This window comes from Capsicum annuum, chromosome 12 (assembly GCF_002878395.1).
Source record: "Capsicum annuum cultivar UCD-10X-F1 chromosome 12, UCD10Xv1.1, whole genome shotgun sequence".
Lineage (NCBI taxonomy): Eukaryota > Viridiplantae > Streptophyta > Magnoliopsida > Solanales > Solanaceae > Capsicum > Capsicum annuum.
Window position 1 is genome coordinate 232975295 of NC_061122.1, and position 19388 is coordinate 232994682.

A 19388-nucleotide genomic window follows, 5' to 3' on the forward strand; every position below is an offset into this window, starting at 1 on the left:
ATTCACATCAAAATATGCTCTTAATAAATTTATTTTGTGTATATGCTAAAACTTTAATAATCAATCCTTTTATCTGAAGATAGGCACTGTCTTGAACAAATCATATTTCTCATCTCGAAAAATTTATCTAATTGGTTTTAGAGCATATTGGCTAATTTATTTGACGCAGATGAAATTTAAGAAGTCGATATTTGTGTTTCGCCTTCTTCATGCTCCCTTTTTAGTTAGTTTATTGAAAATCTTGAATTGCGTCTATCGGATAATATACATATAATCACTGCCATCTTGGCCATCTTGAATACCAAATTGCTTTTTCTGTATGTTGTATTTGTGTGCTAGTAGGATGATCACCCTCTTGCATGGGCGGAACCACCTTAGGCAAGGGTGATCCGGTGCACAACCTTCGTCACAAAATTGTGTATACAGAGGTTAAGCGTAGAGCGTATATTAAATTTTACACCCCCTTAACACAATTGAGAAGAAAATTTGCACACCCTTCGCCAAATTCCTAGCTCGGCCACTGCCCTGTTGAGGCAGCTTCAGCAAACACTGCCACTAGCCAGACTGGCTTCAATATGGTCATCCCTGCAACCTCAACAGCAGTTCAATGCTGCTATCATCATCATAGTGCTGTGGATGCAAGATGAACCTGCCAGGCCTGTAGCTATGTGGGAATTGAATATTTGATTCTCCATTCTTTCTCATTACTCATTCATTTGAGTCTCTGTGCCAGCCTGCTGTTGGTTATGGCAAAGTATGCCAGCAAAGGTGTAAACCATTTGGTTCATGTTTGTAGAATTTGTGTACATCACGAGAAGTCTTGCTTCAGTAAGGATTGGAGCATCGATGATCATGGTTTGCGAGAGGTTTTGTTGGTCAAATGTGTATGGTTCAAAGGGTTGTCAGGGTGACAGCTCTCAAGTCATCTTGTTTTCTTTATGTACATCTTGATATTATATGGTGTTTCATTTGTTGCTTCTGATTGTGATTATTTCATGCCTTGATATCTTTTTGTTTATTCTTTCTAAGGTCATGTTACAATGAGTGCATTTGAGAACTGGAAACTATACTCTTGCGTTGATCATACGATGGTTTAAAGGCACTGATGCTCCTTGAGAACATCGAGTATCGGATGGTTGAAGGCTAAGCCTTTACCATATTAGAAACATTAACAAGAGCTGCGCGTTTGTGTTCCTGGTAAATGGACAGTCAAAGGTTCATCACTGCAGTGTGCAAAAATAAGTTCCTGAGAGCAATACCCAACTGCCTGAGCAATGAAGTTGCTGACAACACGACCATCATCGGGGACCATAAGTGTTGAAGATCCGGGCAATTCTAAATTCTAATTTCTGGGTTTTTTTCGGTTCATGTTAGAAGAGATGAAACAATTGCATAAAGTAGAGTTTCAAAGGCAAGAAGTGCAATGTATTTTGGAGGGGAAGCAACACGAACATATGCTCATGGAAGAAAAGTTATACCTATTCCGTGCTGCCTGTGATAATCAAACATCAAAGTCTCAGCCACGCTTTTGCCTTCATCGTAACAACTTTTAACTACTGAAAATTTGCATACAACGCTGAGCATGCGAAATTCTTGCATACTACATGCTTTCCAAAAATATGATGCTGCAATATCATAAAGTTAAAAGAGTACCAATCAGGTTAACATTGCCCCAATAGGTCTCATCTTGAGGGTGCATGAGTGGATCTCCATAAACCTCAGAAGTTGATCTGAGTGAAATACAGTTTTGCACAATGCACAAATGGTGAGATAAGGATCTACATTACTAAGAACTAAGAAGAGAGACAAGCCAATTCCAACCTTGCCCCAGTTTGCTTGAAAAGTCCCAACATGTTGTTCCGATCACATTTGTCTTAATTGTCTGATAATAAGACGGCCGCTTTTGAGAGCTTGTATGCAGGGTTACGGGGGAAAGGAGGGGAGAAAAAGTTGTTTAGACTCGCTAAGGCTAGGGAGAGGAAGGGTCGTGACCTCGATCAGGTGAGGTGCATTAAGGGGGAGGACGGTAGAGTGTTGGTGGAGGACGGCCACATTAAGAAGAGATGGCAGTCGTACTTCCATAGGCTCTTGAATGACGAAGGAGATAGAGCTATTGTGTTAGGGGAACTGGAGCACTCAGAGGAGTGTCGGGATTTTAGCTATTGTAGACGTTTTAAGGTAGAAGAGGTTAGACAAGCTGTCCACAGGGTGCGAAAGGGTAGGGCGACGGGGCCGGATGAGATACCGGTGGAGTTTTGGAAGTTCGTTGGAGAGGCTGGTGTAAGGTGGTTGACTGGATTGTTTAATGAAATCTTCAAGACGGCAAAGATGCCCGAGGCGTGGAGGTGGAGTACCATGATCCCTCTCTATAAGAATAAGGGGGACATTCAGAGTTGCAATAACTATAGGGGGATTAACTTATTGAGTCACTCTATGAAGATCTGGGAGAGAGTGGTCGAGGTGAGGCTGAGACGGATAGTGTCTATTTCGGAAAACCAGTTCGGATTTATGCCCGGCCGCTCGACGACGGAGGCAATCCACCTGGTACGGAGGTTGGTGGAGCAGTATATGGAAAGGAAGAAGGATCTGCACATGGTGTTTATCGACCTGGAAAAGGCTTACGACAAAGTCCCCAGGGAGGTGCTTTGGAGATGCTTGGAGGTGAGTGGAGTACCTCAGGCATATATCAGAGTAATTAAGGATATGTATGATGGAGCGAAAACCCAGGTGAGGACGGCGGGAGGAGACTCAGAGCATTTCACTGTCCTGACAGGATTGCATCAGGGATCTACTCTTAGTCCCTTTTTATTTGCGTTGGTGATGGATGTGTTGACGCGGCGTATTCAAGGGAAGGTGCCGTGGTGTATGCTTTTTGCAGACGATGTAGTTCTGATAGATGAGACTCGAGGGGGTGTGAATGACAAATTAGAGGTGTGGAGGCGAACTCTTGAGTCTAAAGGGTTCAGAGTGAGCAGAAGCAAGACAGAGTATGTGGAATGCAAGTTTAATGACGTGAGGCGGGAGAATAAGGTAGTAGGGAAGCTGGAAGCACAGGAGGTATGTAAGAGGGATAAGTTCAAGTATCTTGGGTCCGTGATCCAGAGTAACGATGAGATTGACGAGGATGTCTCGCACCGTATATGGGCGGGATGGATGAAGTGGAAACTCGCGTCGGGGGTGCTGTGTGATAAGAAGGTGCCGCCCAAGCTTAAAGGCAAATTCTACAGGGTGGTAGTCCGTCCGGCCTTGCTGTATGGAGCGGAGTGTTGGCCAGTTAAGAACTCCCACATCCAAAAAATGAAGGTGGCAGAAATGCGGATGTTGCGCTGGATGTGTGGACTGACTAGAGGGGATAGAGTTCGGAATGAGACTATTCGGGAGAAGGTTGGTGTGACTTCAGTGGAGTGCAAGATGCGGGAAGCACGATTGAGAAGGTTCGGACACGTGAAGAGGAGGGGCATGGATGCCCCGATCCGTTGCTGTGAGAGGCTAGCGTTGGATGGTTTTAGGCGGGGTAGGGGTAGGCCGAAGAAGTACTGGGGTGAGGTGATTAGGCGGGACATGGAACAATTACAGCTTACCGAGGACATGACCCTAGATAGGAAGGTCTGGAAGACGCGAATTACGGCAGAGGATTAGGGCTAGTTTGGATCGCTAGTGTAGGGAATTACTTGGTGGAGGTTTTATCCCTGTTATGATTCCGTGTTCCGTGTTCCATGTTTTATTACGAATCTGTGTGCTTGCCTCTGCCTTCCTCTGCTTTCCTCTGTTTTATAATACTTATGGGTGCCGTATTTATGTTATGTAATCTGCTTCTGTGCTTTACTATGTGTTTGTGTGGTATCTCGTGCCTTGAACCGGGGGTCTTTCGGAAACAGCCTTTCTACTTCATCAGAGGTAGAGGAATGGACTGCGTACATCTTACCCCCAGACCCCACTAGGTGGGAATACACTGGGTTTGTTGTTGTTGTTGTTGTTGTCTGATAATAAACTAATAGAATCCATAAATGTACTTTTCGGGGCATATCTAACTTCAGAGAAACGCAACAGCTAGCAGTGGTCAGGGAAGCGTGATCCAGAAAAAAGCGACAAGGCTCCGCACCATGCATTACGCGAAGCGTGAAGCAATGCGAGTGCATCATTGAAGTGAAGAAGAAGAAGAAGACGCAGTAGTGGTAGTCTCACAGTGAAGAAGAAGAGGTCGCAGCGGTGGACTTCAAAGTTAACCTTAGAATCAGCTAGTGTAGCAAACACAAAGAAAAAAGGAAACTTTTGCAGTTACAAACCTTAACGTGATTATACTTGTAAAAAATGGGGGAAGCAGGGCAAGCAAGGTGATAAATTTGGTCAACTTCAATCAACAATGGTTCAGTAACAACTGCATAAGAAGAAAATCAACACAAGGGTATAAACAAGACGGTTCATGAAAAAATCAGAGTGACAACTGATCGGCAGTATGCTATTCAATAGAGCGTTGACAGCAATTTTGAGCGTCATTGTATTAGATTATTGGCCTCATCAGCCTGCTAATCTTCATTGTTGTTGTTCCAGCAACCAAACTCATAGTTGAAGTTACTCAAACATACATACTCCCAAAACAAGTTCGGATAAATAAAATACAATGTATCTGCAGAAATAGACAAACCAAAAGCAGTGCTTTACCAATATGAATTAGCTAAAATCTTGGATGATCGATCCATTGCTTTAGATTATACTTTGATCCAGTGAAGTAATTATCTACAACAATCAACTGAGCACAATGCAAAAAGTTTATGTAAATGTACCATATTTTACCACTGATCTACGAGGACGAGATACAACATAAAATCAGGACCAAAACTCTGTACCTCATTCTTCTCGTTTTGCATTAGTTTGTCAACAAGGTGAGAGCCTATAAATCCAGCACCACCGATCACCAGAATCCTCACGTTAGCCTGTGGTTCAAGCAGTTCAAGAATGATAAAGAACTAACAATTATTAACTATATCAGAAACAGCCTCTTTATCTTCACAAGGTAGGGATAAGGCTGCGTACACACCACCCTCACAGACCCCACTTGTGGGATTCATTACGTAAGTTGATATTGATATTGATAACTATGTCAAATTATCAATCCCAAACTAGTTAGGGAATATCGACAAAGATCAAGAGAAAAAAAATGCCCCCCTAAACAGGAGATATAAAAACTCCTAGTGTGAGATTCTGAGTTTCCTAAGATTGATGGTCTCAAGCCTGGATAAAGGAGGGGGTTTGCAGTAGGTTGACAACTAGTATAAAACTAGTCAATTTAAGATGAATCTTCACAGTTGGACTGAAACAGAATTAAATGGAGCAGAGACATTGAAAATTGATACAACCGATCCCAACTTACTTGGGATTGAGACATAGCTATAATTATAAATATGATATGTAAAGCTAATTAAGATCCAATAAACCACATGCTACACTAACTAATTTGTGTGTGAATTATGCACATTTTGTTATTACTATTACTTTTAGGTAGCTACATTTTAAATGTGTGTTAGGTCTCTAACTTCAATTATTCTATGCGGTAGAAGAGGAAGAAAATGAGGATCTCTCGTCCTTTTACTATTTGAATAGATGAGACTGGCCTTTTCAGATCTCGTGTGTAATAATGAAAGATTTCTTACCTGTAAAAGAGACATAAAACTAAATAAGATTGTAACGGACTAAACTATTTCTCCTCAAATATTCTCTTGTTGCATTTTGTGACACTATAAATTATTAAGCCAGTAGTCATCAGGTAATGTCACTTCACTTCAGAAGTATACTAATCCTTCTACAGTGTTTGTTTCAGGGGGATACTATGTGTAATTTTTCAATATAATTAGATCAATGTATTTACATTTTTACTATGAAATTAGGTGTCCTCCATTGGTCTGTTAAGGAAACATGTCTACCGATGGTACCTCCCCATGTTTACTCTCCTATCTAAGAAAACTACCCAACAATTTTACGTCTTGATCAAGAATTGAGCTTTCCAGGATCCAGAGCTGTTGAGTCAAGAATTTATATCTTTCTTGATCAATTATCACAATGTAGAGATCAAACGATAACATGAACAATCACTGTAGTAGGAATGTCAAGTTACAATGTAGACAATAACTGATAGTTGGAAATATTCAGACGTGAATGGAAAGAAATTGTCAAATTACCATGTGGACAACAACTGATAGCAAATAACAACAAAAACATATGCAAGGCTTAGGCCAACACTGCCTTCAAAGTTGTTGGTCTACATCAATATTCTTCACCGTCTTCCTCGTCATCAGCTCCTTCAGCACCAACTTCCTCGTAATCTTTTTCAAGGGCAGCTAAATCTTCACGGGCTTCAGAAAACTCTCCCTCTTCCATGCCTTCTCCGACATACCAATGGACGAATGCCCTCTTGGCATACATGAGATCAAATTTGTGGTCAATGCGTGAGAACACCTCAGCAACTGCAGTATTGTTACTGATCATGCAAACAGCTCGCTGCACCTTCGCGAGATCACCCCCAGGTACTACTGTTGGAGGCTGATAGTTTATTCCACATTTGAAGCCAGTTGGGCACCTGTTCAAATCTCAAAACTCTACATTAGAAAGGTTTATGCACTTTGTTCAGATAAACAAGTTCACGCTTGCAATTGGTGCAAAATCCTTACCAGTCAACAAACTGAACCGTCCTCTTCGTTTTAATAGCAGCGACAGCAGCATTTACATCCTTGGGAACAACATCCCCACGGTACATTAGGCAACAAGCCATATATTTTCCATGCCTCGGGTCACATTTAGCCATCATGCTCGATGGTTCAAAAACTGCATTAGTTATCTCAGGTACAGATAATTGCTCGTGGTATGCCTTTTCAGCTGAGATGACAGGTGCATATGATGAAAGCATAAAATGGATGCGCGGATATGGCACCAGGTTTGTCTGGAATTCAGTAATGTCCACATTGATGGCTCCATCAAAGCGCAAGGAAGTGGTCAAAGATGATATGATTTGAGAGATGAGTCGGTTCAAATTAGTATACGTAGGCCTCTCAATGTCTAGGGATCTCCTACAGATATCATAAATGGCTTCGTTGTCCAACATCACAACCACATCAGTGTGTTCTAGAAGTGAATGAGTTGAAAGAACACTGTTATAAGGCTCTACAACAGCAGTGGATACCTGAAATTAATCATCAATCAGATGGCGATACAAATAATCTTGCTGTCACAAATAAGATATACTACATGATTGCGCATCGCATTCACCTGGGGAGAAGGATAGATAGTAAACCCAAGCTTGGATTTTTTACCATAATCAACAGAAAGGCGCTCGAGCAACAATGAGCCCAATCCAGAACCAGTACCACCACCAACAGCATTAAAAACCAAGAATCCTTGCAAACCAGTGCAGTTATCAGCCAATTTCCTAACGCGATCAAGGCAGAGATCAACAATCTCCTTGCCAACAGTGTAATGTCCTCTGGCAAAATTATTAGCAGCATCTTCCTTCCCAGAAATGAGCTGTTCAGGATGAAAAAGCTGGCGATAAGCGCCAGTTCTAACCTCATCAATAACAGTGGGTTCAAGATCAACAAATATAGCTCTTGGTACATGCTTTCCAGAACCTGTTTCGCTAAAGAAGGTGTTGAAAGCATCATGTGACGCACCTACTGACGTGTCACTGCAGACAAAACAAAACAAAACAAAGAATAAACACGAATGTGATTTGGAATAATTGCCTCCTATATAATGCAAATTAAATGTGAATTGATATACCTAGGCATCATGCCATCAGGTTGGATGTCATGTTCAAGGCAATAAAGCTCCCAACATGAATTTCCCACCTGAATACCAGCTTGACCTATGTGTATGCTTATTATTTCTCTCATATTTCCTTCTTCTTCGCAATCAAATATGTTATCTCGATTGATTAACGAGAAGAAGAAGAACAACAACAACAGCAAGGTAGACTCTTCTCTATTATTATGCCTTTTTGGGAATTAATAAAGTGTTTGGAATCCGTAACAACTATCAAGGCCCCGCCATTTCGTGCCAGCCTTTTCCTCCACCCCATATTCCTATTTTATCCCTCCACTTTTCTTTTTTTTCCATTTATTAGTAATTAAATATCGCTACTTTCCGCGTGTATCTCATTTGGCCATAAATACCGTAGTAAATAAAAAAAGATAATTATGCACTTTGTGCCAAATTGCTCGTAGCTATAATTGATTATTCATAACTTTTCATCAATACTTTATGTTTATTGTGTACTGAATAACCTAATGGGCTATTATAGACTATATTTTATTTTCTACTAGTTTATTCTGGCTAAAATTATATTTTGTCAATTTGACATTTAAAATTATACTATAATCTTTTTCTTTATTTGTAATTTCTTTCGCGATGTGGAGTTTTCTTATTTAAAAAATTGTATTCTCAAGAATTTTGATCAATCTAAAAATTAATTTAATAAAGTGAGGAATTTAACAAATAATAAGATTAGCTTTTTTCTATATAACTAATTCAAAGTTTTTATTATTTTTTCACATCATCATAGAAAATAATTTATAAGTATAATTATAAAAAAAATATTTATTTTATTTTGATTGCTTAATTGTGTATAAAAACTACAATTATTAACTAAATAGTTATAACAAGATTATTATTTTATTTTGATTGGTTAATAGTGTAGAAAAACTGATTATGAACTAAAATTTTGTTATTTTCTCCTTTTCTTTTACCCTATGTCATTCCAACAACAACATACTTAACAAACTTTTACGAGTGAGATCTGCAGAAGGTGTAGTATTCATCCAAATCATTTGTCCTCATCAAAAAATTCTTTTAAAACAAAAATGATATTATTTTACAAATTGTTATAACAATAATTTCATGTAGCGTCGCGTTAAAAAATTAATGCTACATATTGTCAGTATGTATAATGAATAAGTGTAAGAACTATTACATATTTTACTATGACATCGTGCATAGCGGAAACTTTAGTGCCCTAGACTGTCTTTTTTTTACATGATGGACTATGATAATGAATACAATAAGACAACGTGAATCAAATTAAAACCAATATAAGATGAAAAATTGAAGCAGAAGAATCTATGTTTATAGAAGAGACATATACTATTAAGTAAATTTGGTAAAAATATCACTTAGATAGAAATTTAGAATTTCTTTTTTTTATATAAGAAGGAATTTAATTGATTTAGAAGTGCTAGATTTTATGATTTTTTACCTGAAGCAAATAAAAAACTAAATTTAAAGGAAATATTATTTATCCATTTGAAGTCTTATGTAATAAAAACATTGCGTGTTTATAATAGAATCTTATATATGATTAATTGTAGAAATTTTCTGACGTGTAGCAAACAAAATATGAATCACATTTATGGAATGCTCAACTAGTACAGCGTAGGTCTCTTGCGTCTATAGTGGTACAACCACAAATTCTGCCTCTGTAATCTCTGTAATATAAATTAAAAAAAAAAAATTCTACCAAAAAAAAGAGTTTAGGAATCTTCTCATATATTAATGAGTCTTTTTATTTATTTTTTCATATATCTATTATAGTTCGTATCAGTATTTTAAAATAATTAAATAATAATAGAAGAAGAAAGATGAAAAAACGATTTCATGTAAAGATAGTTTTAATGAAGGACAAAAAATTTAAATCACTTTCTAAGAGTATTTACACTTTTAATATGCTGTAAATTTACATTTTTTCTTATTCCTACAATCCAAACTCACAAGTTAAAATTTGAAACTCATTGTTCTAGGTTCACACAGAATGGTTCACGAGTCATGAACTAGGTTCATGACTAAGTAGAACTACTCGTGGAACCCATTTCAGTTATTTAGTAATCCACAAATTGATTCACGAGTTGTGGAACCAGATCACGACTCGTGGAACTACTCGTTGAAGAAGTTGTTCGGTTCATTAACTTCTCAGGTTTCCAAACTTAACAGCACGATTGCGGAATGGAAATCGGGAACCAAATCGTGATACCTCACTTGAGAATTGTCAACAATTTTTAAAAATTATTAATGACGGCACAAGTCGTGAAATCAGACTAGGATTCGTGAAATCCATTTCAGGACTCATGAAATTAATGTCACCGATTGTTCCAACGACTTTTAACAATATCTTAAAAGGATATTTCAGACTTTTCTTGACCCAGGACCCAATTCCACGATGTTCAATCTCCTTAATAAAGTTATTTTCATAATTTTATTGATATCCCCTCGTCCTTCTCGCGAAACCCCCATAGCAAAACGAAGTTTCTCTAAAAATCAAGTCTAGAATTTCAAGCAAGATTTCCTTCAGTTTCTTCACCAACTTCATGTTTCCTTCTCAAATATGTAAGAATTTGGTAAGGGTATCCTTTGATCCTCATATCAGATTTTCAAAAAGTACTATCGTATCATAATGTTAAAGTTAGGAATTTTATCCTAAGTTGATAAATCTTTTAAATTTCAATCTTAATTAATTTCAGTAGTCCTTAACATTGTGTAGCTACAACAAAACACGACAAGATAACTAATTTTGAAATAACTCATTCCCCAACCAAACGATCCTTAATACTTAATCTTAATCATGTTCGTATAATTCTCACTTGCTACTGTAGATAGCAAAGCATGTTTTTTTAGCTGGAGAATAATCCCACACTAAAAACAATCAAGTGATAGCACGCTCACCAAAACGTGAACTCTGATTGGTTCGTGATATTACTCGCGCTGTGAGGTAGGACAAAAATAAAACCGAGCTGTTATTTTTCACTTATATTTGTATTTACATTACAACCACTGACTGACGTTTCAGAATTTTATATCCACATTAGTTCACTTTGTATTTGTACCTTTACTCTTCCCTATTTCTCTCTCCCTCAAGCCTGCCTAGTTAGGGTTTTGATTTTTCTTACAGTAATTTTGACCCACTCACTCACCCACAGGGTCAGCCTGATTTGGAAGCTGAATTATATTTGGGAATGTCTCAGTATTAGCTTTTGTTGAGCTAGGTAAATACTATCAACTGAGTGCATCAGCTAAAATTGTTATTATTCTTGTTGTTGTTATGTTGTAATGATTATGTGATTTTTGTGACAGAGAAAGGAGGAAAAATGGAAGGAAATGAGCATGAATTGATGTTAGCATGTGTCATTTCGGGGACCCTTTTCTCTCTCCTTGCTTCTGCTTCTTTTGCTTTACTCTGGGCTGTTAATTGGCGCCCATGGCGAATTTATAGGTATTTTTCTTTATTTACTAAGTTTTCATACAGGGGTGCCTCAAGGCTAAAGCTAGTAAAGTTTGCTTTAGGCCTCAAAAAGTTTAATATGAATTTTATGATTTTAGTTTCACTTTAAAAAAAACATTAAAGATTGTAAAATATAAAAGATAAAAATTCAAATTAGATTAAAAAGAAAGAAAACTATCTACATTTCATTGAAAAATTTTTAGAACTTTTTGCCAAATCTTCACATAAATAAATAAAATTTTCACAATAATATTCAAGGTAATGCATTGCAAATAAATGACTATCATCTTATTAATTAAAAGTAGTCCTTACTTTTATAAATAATAATATTACTACGTGAAGTTAAATGCTTAATGCCTTCTAAGAATACCACACTAAACAAAAAGTAGTATGTAAGAATTAAAAAATAACTCGAATTTATTGATAATATTTTTGTTATGTGTTCATATTTAAGATCTCATGTTAAAATTTTGCTTTAAGCCACTAATTTTATTGAGACGGTCTTGTTTTCATATGCTCTACTACATAGTGCGAAACCACCTAAATACATCCCAACGTAATGTCATGGTAATCCCGTAACCTGCAATGTAGAAGAAGGTGATCCACGTCTTTGCTCGCATAGTTCTGTCTAACTGATCAGTTTAGTTTCTGAGATTGGTTTTCCCGGAGCATAAGACCAAGTTGATGTATCTGTTCATAGATGGATGTTTTACTGATGAAAATGTTCTTTTTTGTGGTTTATATCTCTTTTTTGCCTTTCAGTTGGATCTTTGCTCGAAAATGGCCGGGATTCTTACAAGGCCCCCAGCTGGGAATTATATGTAGTTTCTTGTCGCTGTCTGCATGGATAATTGTGATCTCTCCGGTTGTGGTGCTTGTTACATGGGGATGCTGGTTAATGTTGATATTGGGTCGAGATATAGTTGGTCTAGCTGTAATAATGGCGGGAAGTTCTTTGCTTTTGACATTCTACTCAATAATGCTTTGGTGGAGAACGCAGTGGCAAAGTTCAAGTATGCATTACTTCTTCTCTTGTACTTGCTTGAAGAGAACCTATTATGAGGAAAAAATATGGATGTTCTCAACACATTCATACACGTCCACATATATATTTACCTAATATTTCAACTATCATCATATTAACTCATCTAAGCATAAGAATTTTTTTTGTCAAAACTTGATTAAAAGACTGTAGTTATGTGTCCTTAAATTCCCCATTCCCGGTAAGCTGTAGGAAAAACGAACGTTACATAAGTAGGTAAATAATCCAATACACTGTTGATGAGTATGACTCTATCACCCAGGCATAGATATTGTCTTTTCCAAGTTGCAAGTTTCTTTCAAATGTCTCCTTCTATCTTTTGCAATACTTGCTTGGCCTTATATTTAGCACCTAGGGGTATGCCTTGATATGTAGTTGGAAGCTCACATGTTCGACACCCAAATTCTCTCCTAATATTTGCAAGTCTTCGGCATCATTAATAGGAAATAATGTCTCTTTCCCAGATTAATCTTCACAGCAGACAAGAAGTAATTACTCATCAATTGGGTAAGTTTCAAATAACTGTAAGCTGACTCGTAAATATCTCAATTGGGTCTCCTTTTTCCCAGAAAGGATTGGTGTATCATCAACATACAAGAAGTTAGAAGTAGTTACTCTATTAGAATCCTCTGTCCCCATTATGAACCCTTGGGCCAATTTAGAGAGTTGGCCTTGCACATCATTAAGTTTAGTCCCTCTATTGTCTGAATGAATAAGAAGGGAGATAGTGGATCACCCTATCTCGAGCCCTTGTATGTAAAGAAAAAGCCTTCTGGTGACCTATTTACAACTACTGTGAATTTCACAATAGAAATTCACCAATCAATCCACCTGATCCCTTCTCCCCCAAAGCCTATTATTTTCCAGAGATTTTGCAAGTCAAATTTACATGATTGAAAGCCTTCTCTATATCCAACCTACAGAAAATATCAGCTTCCCTTGCCTCTTTTTACTGTCTAGACATTCTTTTTTGCAATAAGCACGTGTTCATGATTTGTCTTGCTTAAATAAAAAACGTTTTGAGTGTCCATGGCCAGCCAGTACATCACCTTTTTCAAGCTCTCTGGCAAAAGTTTGGAAATGATCCGTTAGAAGCTCCCTACTAAGATTGTTGGATTAAAGTTCCTCATTTCTTCTGTCCCTTTCTTCTAGCGAACTAATACTACGGATGCTTTAAAACTATTTTCGAACTTCCCAGGAAAAAAAATTAATAGCCGCCAACAATGCTTGTGAAATGCCATATTGAACCCATCTGGACTCGGCTTTTTCGCCTTTGCAACTTTTTATGATAATATTCACTTGTTCTATTGCGAAAGGTCTCTGTACTTTTCTCTATCATTCTCTGAGATTCTAGGCTAGTTAGTTTTGAAGGTTGGTTTCCAGTTCTCACTTTCCCTTTGAAGATTACTTTTAAAGTTCAAATTTTCCCTTCTGATTGCTATATGATCCTATTTTCATTGATTTCTGGTCTTAATTATATCTCATGTTAGCATTTGTGTTCTTGTGAAAGAATTTGGTGTTTTTATCCCGGCCTTAATTCACAAAACCTATATCTCTGTTCGGTAAATCTCTTCAAGCTTTTCAGCCTGCTGTAGTTCCATCCAGAATGTAGCTCTCTTTGGTCAACTTATCTTTCATTCAACTCCCCAGTCTCCAATTTCCTTGAAGCCTTCTAGTTCTTTGAGCTTGCGTAGAATCATTCTATATTTTTTCCAAGTTGCCAAATAGACTTGTTGCTCCACTCTTACAACTTTAGCTTTAGGTTCATTAACTCGTAGGCTAGTACATAGTTTGGAACCTCTTATATTGGAAGGAGTCACCAACCCTTTTACATAGTCTTGAACCTCTTAAATTGGAAGGAGTCCCACCAACCCTTTACTCTTCCCAAAAACCCTTTGAAGGACAAGTTGATTTGACTCAAATTTAACATAAGATCTTCTTTACTCCTATTTGCATACTGTGTTGTTTGACTTGATTGTAATTATCATCCCACACAACGTTGAATAAAAATCTGCCTAATCTTGAAACTAACACTGAACAACTTTCCATATGAAATATGTGCAAAAGAATCAAAACGAACCATACCGAATTTAATTAGGTATGGTATTTGTATGCCATCCTTTGCCCCATGGCCCATACTTTGAGATGCTCTTCAATGTCGTTCAAGAACCCATTTTTAACTATGAAAAGGATCAAGGGGCTGCAAACCTGAGATATTATTATGGTAAATACAACAACATACCTAGTGAGATATTATTATGGCAACTGATGAACAAAAACCCGGAGCTATGGTTCAAATTTACCTCGATTCACCCCCTCATGAGGAGTTACCAAACACTTTGACCCTTTGTGCATTCCAATAATAAAGGATTAGTCAATCAAATAATAGTAAATGAGGCGGTTTGATAGTAAACAAATTGCGAGTCTGTTTGGAAACACGAATGCTGAAAATATTTTGACTGAAATGTATAAAACCATACAAATTCTACTGACGAGCACTTTTATTACCAAGCACACGTGCAAGCAGGAATGGTGATCCAAGCATTCCTTAAATTTCTACTTCTCTAAGAAAAAAGATTGTCAAATAAAAATAGTAATATGTTGGTGTAGGGAGATCGCGTTGAAGGAAGCATTTCCTAGTTTATATCGCGGTTCTTGTTTGAGAGAGATGACAGTCCAACAAATTTGTCGGTCTAATGAAGCTGGGATTTAAGATTCAGAAGGAACCTTCATGATTGGGAGATGGTGGAATTTCACAATTTGTTAGAGCTTTTATATGGGCCAGACACATCAAACACCTTGTTGGATGCACGGAGGTGGCAGGAGAGTGATGACAGCTTATTCACTGGTAGCTCTTTTATAAGAGGTTGCTAGTGAGAGAGGAATGTGCCTTTCCTTATGACTCTGCTTGGATCCCTAGAGCACCAAGTAAGGTGTGCTTCTTTGTATGGTTAGCGGGCTAGGGATGTGATATCAACAACGGAGAATCTGAGATGAAGAAAATCACTCGTGTCAAAACATGTTACCTTCTCAAAAAAAAAAAAAGAAGAAGAAGAAAGTAATACGTGCAAAGCATGGACGACAAGTTCTATAAAATACCCCCCTGTTCCATAAAATATAATCACCCAGTAAATCTTTTTTTGGTGTATTTCTACTTATTTGTCCTCCTTCCTGAAGGTTCAGTTATTTATTCCATTTTAGCAATATAAAAGCTATTTATTCTCGTTTTCTCCATTCCAAAATGTAACAACAACAAGAACAACATACCCTGTGTATTCCCACATAGTGGGGTCTGGGTAGGGTAAAATGTACACAGTCCATACCATTACCTCCGAAGAAGTAGAGAGTCTGTTTCTGATAGACTCCCGGCCCAAGACCAAAGACAGTAAACAAAGTCGAAATAAAACATGAAACAAGATGGATTAACAGGAAATAACAACACAAAGTAGTACTCTACACTATCAAACCGGGCTCACACCCCTCACCCCAACCCTCCAACCCTCCTATGACTACTCGCAAAGCGTTACCAAAGCAATCCTATCTACTAGCTATGCCCCACCCACCCGCACTAGCCCTCTAACCTAATTCGAGTCTTCCACAACTTCCTATCTAGGGTCATGTCCTAAGTAAGCTGTAACTGATCCATATCACGTCTAATCACCTCCCTTCAGTATTTCTTCGGCCTACCTCTACCTGTCCTGAAACCATCCAAAGCTAACCTCTCACACCTACGAATCCTCATCACATGCCCAAACCATCTCAACCTCACTTCTCGCTACTTGTCCTCCACCGAAGCCACACCCACATTCCAAAATATAAACAAATATATATCTCAAATAACAAAAGATAAGAAGATGTTCTGTACAGGGAGTAAAGGGGAAATGTATCATATGTTTGTATTTTTGGTGTAAAGAGGAAGGTATAGAGGAGGTAGAACAACTAGTAGATATGCTAGGATCCTTGTAATTAGATTTGCTATTCTTTGGGATCCCTTTTTGGAGGTCTCCAGCATTATGGAATACAACATTATCAATTTCAAAAAAAAGAAAATAATAGATGAAAAGATGTGGCAATAGCACCCAAGTGGTCAATAAAGTTTGTTGAAAACCATGAAGTGTTCGGTTCAAATCTAGCGGAGGCATAAAACTAGTTGATTTCTTCCCATCTTGTCCAAGTTTTGGTGGATAGAGTTTCCCAGTACCTATACGGGGGAGAAGTAGCACATACTTATCAAGGAGCGTGCAAGCAGCAAAGTGGTCCGGACACCATAGTCTTAAGAAAAGATGAGGTTATATTTTTGAATGTGAACAAGTCAAGTAAATTGTTAATAGGGTCATTCATTTTAATAAAGTGATAAATTTCATCAAAGAGCGGCAAGAAGTATACCAAAGAAGTAGAAAACCTTAAAAGAAGACATGGTTTTCCACGAATTAACACCCAATCATCTATGCATGTAGGAATCTTTGAGAGAGTCCTATAAAGTCTAAACACATCTTACCATATCAATATACAAGTCTATTTTTTTTTAAAACCCAAGGATACAGTTGTGAGAGCTTATAAAACAAGTTTTGTTCAAGAAAGGTTGTAATGTAATGATGTGTTTGGGTTGGTCTAGTGGGTGAGGAATCAGAATATCAGCCTAGAGGTCAACTGCAACATTTGATATGAACCTATCTACTCCATCCTTGGTGAGCACGAGGCAGAATTATCTTGCAAACTTCTACATGCGGGCTGAAGGTGCTGCCTGGTGAACTAGATGACCAGTTTTGAGGTGTGTGCAATCCGAACATAGTAAAATAAGAAACCATTAGGACTACTAGATAAACGAAAAAGGTCATATTTGCCCCTGTACTCTCAGAAAAGGTTCATATTTGTTCATTCCTTCCATAAGGGAAGTTCTCATTCGGCTCTTAATTATCGAAAGAAGACCTTCGTCATACTTTTTTGATATATTTGCCCTTGCCATCCAAATTTGGTCACATATTTCCCTTTGGCTGCTAAGTCCTATCTCACCACTTTCATTATCTTATGTGGTGCCTATGCATTTATTTTTAGCATAATTAAAATATTATTTTCTATTTAAATTTCTACTCGACCCACCCAATTGTAAAAACCCATCTCCTAAATCCTTCCCACTGCATCACTATTCCCAGGAGATTATGTTTGCGAGAGACTGCTACAGGAAGCTAATAACGAAGTGAAGGTCAATAATTGTAAACTAGCAAGTAAAGAATTGAAGGAAATAAAATGATTGATTAACTTTAAGGGATGGAAAATCCATCGATTAGATGCATCGAATGTTTTCAGAAAACAGAGAAAACAGAGGAAGAAGAAGCCGAGGAAATATGAAAGAACATGGTGATGGGACAGAGCATAAAGGTTGTGGGCAAATTTTTATACGAAAATTATGGGAACTAAATGATTTATAAAGTGATGGAACAGCCATTGCAGCGTTGGTCATGGCAGCAGCATCTCGTTATTAAAGAAAGAAACCAAAAAAAAAAAAACTTCAAGTTGTGTGCATGCATTAATCTGAAGACTTTTTTTGGTACTTTAATTAGTCGAGCATAATCACCATTTTTGGGAAAATAACATTCATATAATCTCCTGGGAAAAGTGACGCAGTGGGAAGTTGGGTTAGATGGGTTTTTATAATTGGGTGATTCGGTTTTTAACAATTGGTGGGTGGAAATTTAAATAGAAAATAAATTTTAATTATGCGAGAAAGATATCCACTTTGTTTTGTGTTCTTTCAGTCCCTTCACTTCACAATTGAATCATCATGTTATGTGTTCTGCAGGGGCTGTAGCTGTTCTCCTTCTACTAGCTGTTGGATTGCTTTGTGCATATGAACTTTGTGCTGTGTATGTCACAGCTGGTGTTAGGGCATCTGAAAGATACTCACCATCAGGGTTCTTCTTTGGTGTATCGGCAATCTCCCTTGCAATCAATATGCTATTTATTTGCAGGATGGTCTTCAATGGTATGTTATGATGTCTCATGAACTCTATATGTGTTTTTTGAAGATTGATCAGCAGCTTCTTGTGAGCATCTTTGCTTTATTTTTTGGCTCAAAGTAGGACAAATATTTAGGGAAATTTGTTGGTTATTGTTTCCTATTCAGGGGTCTATTCAAATCTTTACGGGAATCGTCACTCTTGTTCTCCTTCTTGTTTTTACTCCCTTCTTAATTCTCTTTCTACCAATCCTGGCAGGGAACGGCTTAGATGTTGATGAGTACGTACGGAGGGCATATAAATTTGCTTATTCTGATTGTATTGAAGTGGGTCCTGTTGCTTGCTTACAAGAGCCACCTGATCCCAATGAGTTATATCCTCGACAATCTAGAAGGTAAGCTATACATTGCTTGCTTTTAAGTGATGCTGCTTTATTTTAGCTATGGTTTCTTTTTTCATTATAATTTTCTCTTCTCAAGATCAGCCTCATTAAAATCTTATATTCCTGATGAGGTTCTACCGCATGCATCTTAGAATAAGAAGAATTGTTCCTCTATGCTAGCTTAGAATAGTTGTACCGAGTGAAAACTTCTTTCTTAGGATGACTAGTATAAAGATCTTCTTCATCGATAACAAGTCTTTCGTTTCTTCATGAAGGAAGAGAACCGGAACTTGATGTGAGGAAAGTCAGTCTATAAAGACAGATTGATTCTCTGTCTTCTGCCTATCGCTTTATCTAAGCTCAGCTCCAGTTAACCCAATCAAAGAATCAGCTAAGGCTCTATATCATTAATATGGCCATATTGCACCCAAACTAACAAAGTAATACATTTGTATTTATCTTAGGACTTGGATCGAGGGATCATTTGATTCCGAAACATAAAGTACCAAGACTATAACCCCATGCCCCCGCCTTATACAATTTTTTTTTTGTTCTCAATTGTTGTATTTTTTTCTTCCATATGGACCACCGGATTGCTGTTGGGATGGAGTTCCATACCTTCATGCTGTTTCCCTTGGTTTCTGTGCCAACATTGTAATAATTATATTGTTAATTGTGGTCGAGTCGTAGTCTGTAAGTAGGAGGGTTAGGCGTAGCTTGGTTGGTAGTTCTAGATTTGGGGGAGGGGGG

At 37.6% G+C, this 19388-nt stretch overlaps 3 protein-coding genes across 3 annotated transcripts; 1 reads left to right on the forward strand and 2 right to left on the reverse strand.

Moving 5' to 3' along the window:
* Positions 1 to 508: 508 nt before the first annotated feature.
* On the reverse strand, positions 509 to 5069 carry LOC107848761 (UDP-glucuronic acid decarboxylase 5-like). Its single transcript, XM_047401779.1, has 8 exons — positions 5052 to 5069; positions 4848 to 4934; positions 4716 to 4750; positions 4587 to 4627; positions 4287 to 4378; positions 4113 to 4227; positions 1479 to 1625; positions 509 to 585 (listed from the first exon to the last, which is right to left on the reverse strand). Exons 1-8 carry the CDS (start codon positions 5067 to 5069, stop codon positions 509 to 511), a joined length of 612 nt encoding a protein of 203 aa, XP_047257735.1.
* Positions 5070 to 6017: 948 nt separating this feature from the next.
* LOC107850166 (tubulin alpha-3 chain) lies at positions 6018 to 8092 on the reverse strand. Its single transcript, XM_016694581.2, has 4 exons — positions 7771 to 8092; positions 7261 to 7675; positions 6666 to 7174; positions 6018 to 6574 (listed from the first exon to the last, which is right to left on the reverse strand). The coding sequence occupies exons 1-4, from the start codon at positions 7881 to 7883 to the stop codon at positions 6262 to 6264; spliced, it is 1350 nt and encodes a 449-aa protein (XP_016550067.1). The 5' UTR covers positions 7884 to 8092; the 3' UTR covers positions 6018 to 6261.
* A 2726-nt stretch (positions 8093 to 10818) lies between these two features.
* LOC107850165 (calpain-type cysteine protease DEK1-like) lies at positions 10819 to 18684 on the forward strand. The gene is made up of 5 exons (XM_016694580.2): positions 10819 to 11021; positions 11110 to 11248; positions 12020 to 12270; positions 18100 to 18282; positions 18515 to 18684. The coding sequence occupies exons 2-5, from the start codon at positions 11124 to 11126 to the stop codon at positions 18652 to 18654; spliced, it is 699 nt and encodes a 232-aa protein (XP_016550066.1). The 5' UTR covers positions 10819 to 11021; positions 11110 to 11123; the 3' UTR covers positions 18655 to 18684.
* Positions 18685 to 19388: the final 704 nt, after the last annotated feature.

Bases quoted from the DNA above. Each gene is read 5' to 3' on its own strand.
- LOC107848761 (XM_047401779.1), bottom strand. The intron at 4,379-4,586 runs GTATGTTTGAGT...CTTCTTATGCAG, and splicing joins CGAACTTGTTTTGGGAGTAT to TTGTTACTGAACCATTGTTG. The intron at 1,626-4,112 runs GTAATGCATGGT...ATGATATTGCAG, and splicing joins CGCATTGCTTCACGCTTCGC to CATCATATTTTTGGAAAGCA.
- LOC107850166 (XM_016694581.2), bottom strand. From the start codon at position 7,883: ATGAGAGAAATAATAAGCATACACATAGGTCAAGCTGGTATTCAGGTG. The intron at 7,676-7,770 runs GTATATCAATTC...TTTTGTCTGCAG, and splicing joins CCTGATGGCATGATGCCTAG to TGACACGTCAGTAGGTGCGT. The intron at 7,175-7,260 runs GTGAATGCGATG...GATTAATTTCAG, and splicing joins CTATCTATCCTTCTCCCCAG to GTATCCACTGCTGTTGTAGA.
- LOC107850165 (XM_016694580.2), top strand. From the start codon at position 11,124: ATGGAAGGAAATGAGCATGAATTGATGTTAGCATGTGTCATTTCGGGG. The intron at 12,271-18,099 runs GTATGCATTACT...TGTGTTCTGCAG, and splicing joins AACGCAGTGGCAAAGTTCAA to GGGCTGTAGCTGTTCTCCTT. The intron at 18,283-18,514 runs GTATGTTATGAT...CAATCCTGGCAG, and splicing joins TTGCAGGATGGTCTTCAATG to GGAACGGCTTAGATGTTGAT.